Source organism: Fulmarus glacialis, unplaced genomic scaffold (assembly GCF_000690835.1).
Source record: "Fulmarus glacialis isolate BGI_N327 unplaced genomic scaffold, ASM69083v1 scaffold22411, whole genome shotgun sequence".
NCBI lineage: Eukaryota > Metazoa > Chordata > Aves > Procellariiformes > Procellariidae > Fulmarus > Fulmarus glacialis.
The window spans coordinates 14,507-17,464 of record NW_009192413.1 but is presented as its reverse complement, the minus strand read 5'-3'; the positions used below and the strand labels follow the sequence as shown (position 1 = coordinate 17,464).

The 2,958-nt window shown below is 59.9% G+C and overlaps 1 protein-coding gene across 1 annotated transcript in view; it reads right to left on the bottom strand.

Annotated features, from left to right (window-relative positions):
• GRID2IP (glutamate receptor, ionotropic, delta 2 (Grid2) interacting protein) overlaps positions 1-2,958 on the bottom strand; it is a gene marked incomplete at both ends in the record, with an annotated part of 14,329 nt that overhangs the window by 201 nt on the left and 11,170 nt on the right. Inside the window, 3 exon segments of the mRNA XM_009587067.1 lie at positions 4-137; positions 450-633; positions 1,110-1,207. Coding sequence (XP_009585362.1) covers positions 4-137; positions 450-633; positions 1,110-1,207 — 416 coding nt within the window.

Genomic DNA, 2,958 nt, shown 5'->3' with positions numbered 1-2,958 from the left:
GACGTAGGGGTTGGACTCAGTGCTGCTCGGGGAAGCCACGCTGCTGTGCAGGCGGTAATAGCACTGCTGGGAGGCCAGAGGGTCGCTTGGCCACGAGATCGCCATCCCCGGCTTACGAGCACCTGCGGGACAGAGCGCTGTCGAGGGGGGTCCTACACCAGCCGCTCCCCAGAGCCCCCCACCATGGCTGCCATGAGCCCCAGCACCGCGCTGAATGTGATACGAGATAACGGTGCAGCCTGCAGGGAGGAGAGATCCCCCGGGCAGTGCCCTGCGCTGCACAGTGGTGTGCTGGGGTCCCGCGGGATTTGCCATCCCACCCACTCCGTTGTCCTCCCGCAGATACAGCTTTGCAGGAGCCATCACTGGGCTCACATGTGGCACTGTCACTGCTTCGTTATAAAATGGCACCAAGAGAAAGATGTCTCCTCCACCTGCCTGGCCAGCACCATCCACCATCGCCTGAGACCCCCCCAAAATTGCCTCTTTTCACGCCGGGGGAAGCGGGACGCTACCTGCCGCGTGTGCCAGCTCTGGGGCAGGAGGTGATGCTCGGTGCAGGGCAGGGTTACCCATCTTGCCAGCAAAGCTGCCGATCAGGCGGTTTTCTAATTCTGCATAGACAGCTGACATCTGAAAAAAAGGGCAAAGAGCTGCTGTCGATGCCTGAATCGAGACGGGGCTTGTGGAGCCCCCAGAGACCTGCAATGTCCTGGGGACAGGACGGCCACCACGGACCCGCTAGCCCCCAGTCTCTTGCTCTTTAAAGGAGTGCTTCACCCCAACCCAAGGCTACTCTGCCTTTTCTGAAGCTCCCCCAGAGCCTCTCACTCACACGGCTGCAGGAAGACGCTGAGAGACACCAGATTTATTAAAGCTGACTAATTGCCTGGGAGGTGATCTCAGAGGTGAGCTCTGAGGCAGGGATGTTCTCAGCCACCAGCAGTGTTTACATGCAGACACATCCATCCCCCGTTCCCTTTTTTCTGCTTTCCTGAGTTAATAGGAAGGGACTCAAGTTGTTGACCCTCCCTGTGAACGCAACAGTCCCACACACGTGGGCAAAGTGCTTCCCAGAGGCGTCCCCCCCCAGCCCCACGAGGTCGCACCATTTTGGGGTTGGGCGTCTCCGGGAGGGATGTGCCGTCGCCAGCCTGTCTCTCTCCAGGGATCAGGCGAACCGGGACCTCCACGGTGTCACTCTGGCCTGCCGGGGAAGGAAGAGACAAACCAGTCAGGAGCCCCTCCTTCTGCCTGTGCCCCCGGGGCTCCTGACGGTCCTGACCCATCAAGGTCCCCCATCTCCTGCTGGGACCCGGAGCCATCCTCCCTGCCCAGGCATGCAGCGAAGCACTGGGAGCTCCCGGCTCTGGGGGTCCCAAGGGACCCATGCAGGGCAGCCGGCAGCCCCATGCGTGGGCTGCGTGTGAAACAGGGAACGTCTTGCTGCGGGCTTCCTTCTGCAGCAGAAGTCACCCGGCAGTGACTAGAAAATAAGCACAGACAAAATCCGCCTGTGCCTTGCCCTTCACCTCTCCATTTTCAGTTTCTTTCTCTGTAAAATGAGGATATTATTTATCTCTCAGTCTACCCAACTGGTAGATTTGGAAGCTGCCTATAAATCTGCGGCACTGCTCGGGTGGTTAGTGTGTTCCTCACTAGTGCTGCACACAGCGGGACAGTGTCATGCGGGGGCTTCCATCACAGCATTTCAGGGGAAGAGACGTTATCCAGGGCACATGCGGGAGTTTGCGCTACGTCGGAAACTCTTCAGGTATCAAGACGCCACAGTGCCATGGGTGTTTCTTTTTTCTTGGCTTCTTTTCCTTCAGCCTTCCTGGTAGGGGCTGGACACCAGGACACTCAGGGTCACCACACGTGGCAGTCGAGGTCGCAGTTTCCAAAATCTGGTCCTTTTGGTCGCAGATGCCCGGGCAGCGCCGGCCGCCCCAGCAGCATCCCCTGAGATGGGGCTCTGCAGGGGACATGAGGAGGCTGGGAGGGAGGGAGGTCTGGACCCCCGCGAAGGCACAAGGGCGCTCGCTTGGAGTGACATTGATTTGACGAGCTCCCAGTGAAACTCTCTTTTTCCAGTTACATCCATGGAGAGCTTCTGTTCAGAGGTTAATGGCTGCAGCAGTATAAGCTCTGAGAGACTTGTCCAGACCCCCGATTTATCTCCAAGGGCTGCCAGGAGGAAGCACTCTGCAATCCCTGCCTTTCCCGAGCTGCTGGAGGGCAGGTCGAAAGGATTCACATTCCCTTCAGCCACAATATTTCCACCCAGCGGTTAGGGCCAGGCTGAGTACTGAGGCGGGCAGGCAGAGCTTCGGAGAGCCCAGCAGAGCGGCTCCGCTCACACCAGCACCAAACCGGACCCGTGTGCCCAGAGCCCAGCGTTTAACGGCAACAAAGAAAGAAGAGCTCAGGACGGACACAGCTGGCTGGAATGAGAAAGGGCTCTGGAGTGGGGCTTTCATTGGGACCAGGAGGTGCAGCCCCCCCACCCCGCATCACCTCCCTCTCCAGAACTAAGGATCGTTGTCTGCTTTTTATAAAGAAATCGTTTGTGCAGGGAGGTGAGCTAGGAGCACCCGGGGCAGGAGGCACCCCAGAGCCTGCTCAGGCTCGGGTAAGGTTAGCACGACAGGTCGCGGGCTGCTCTGCTCTTTCCACAGGGCAGCTGAGGACAAGGCTGCTCCCCCACAGCTGGCGAGCATCTGCCCGGGCGAGCGGCTTCCCTCCGGCGTACACAGCTGTCGGCCGCTCTCCGTGCTGTAATCACGGCCAGAAATGCTCCTCGGAGGCAGGTTAGAGGATCTTCCCTGGGGAAATGTCTTGGAGTTGACCGCTCCAGCACCGACAGCTGAGGAGCACCGCGGTCCCGGTGAGGGGTGCCGGGAGGAAGGCGTGCAGCCGGAGCACCGGCAGAGCGTGGCTGGTCCCGGCGGGGGGGGG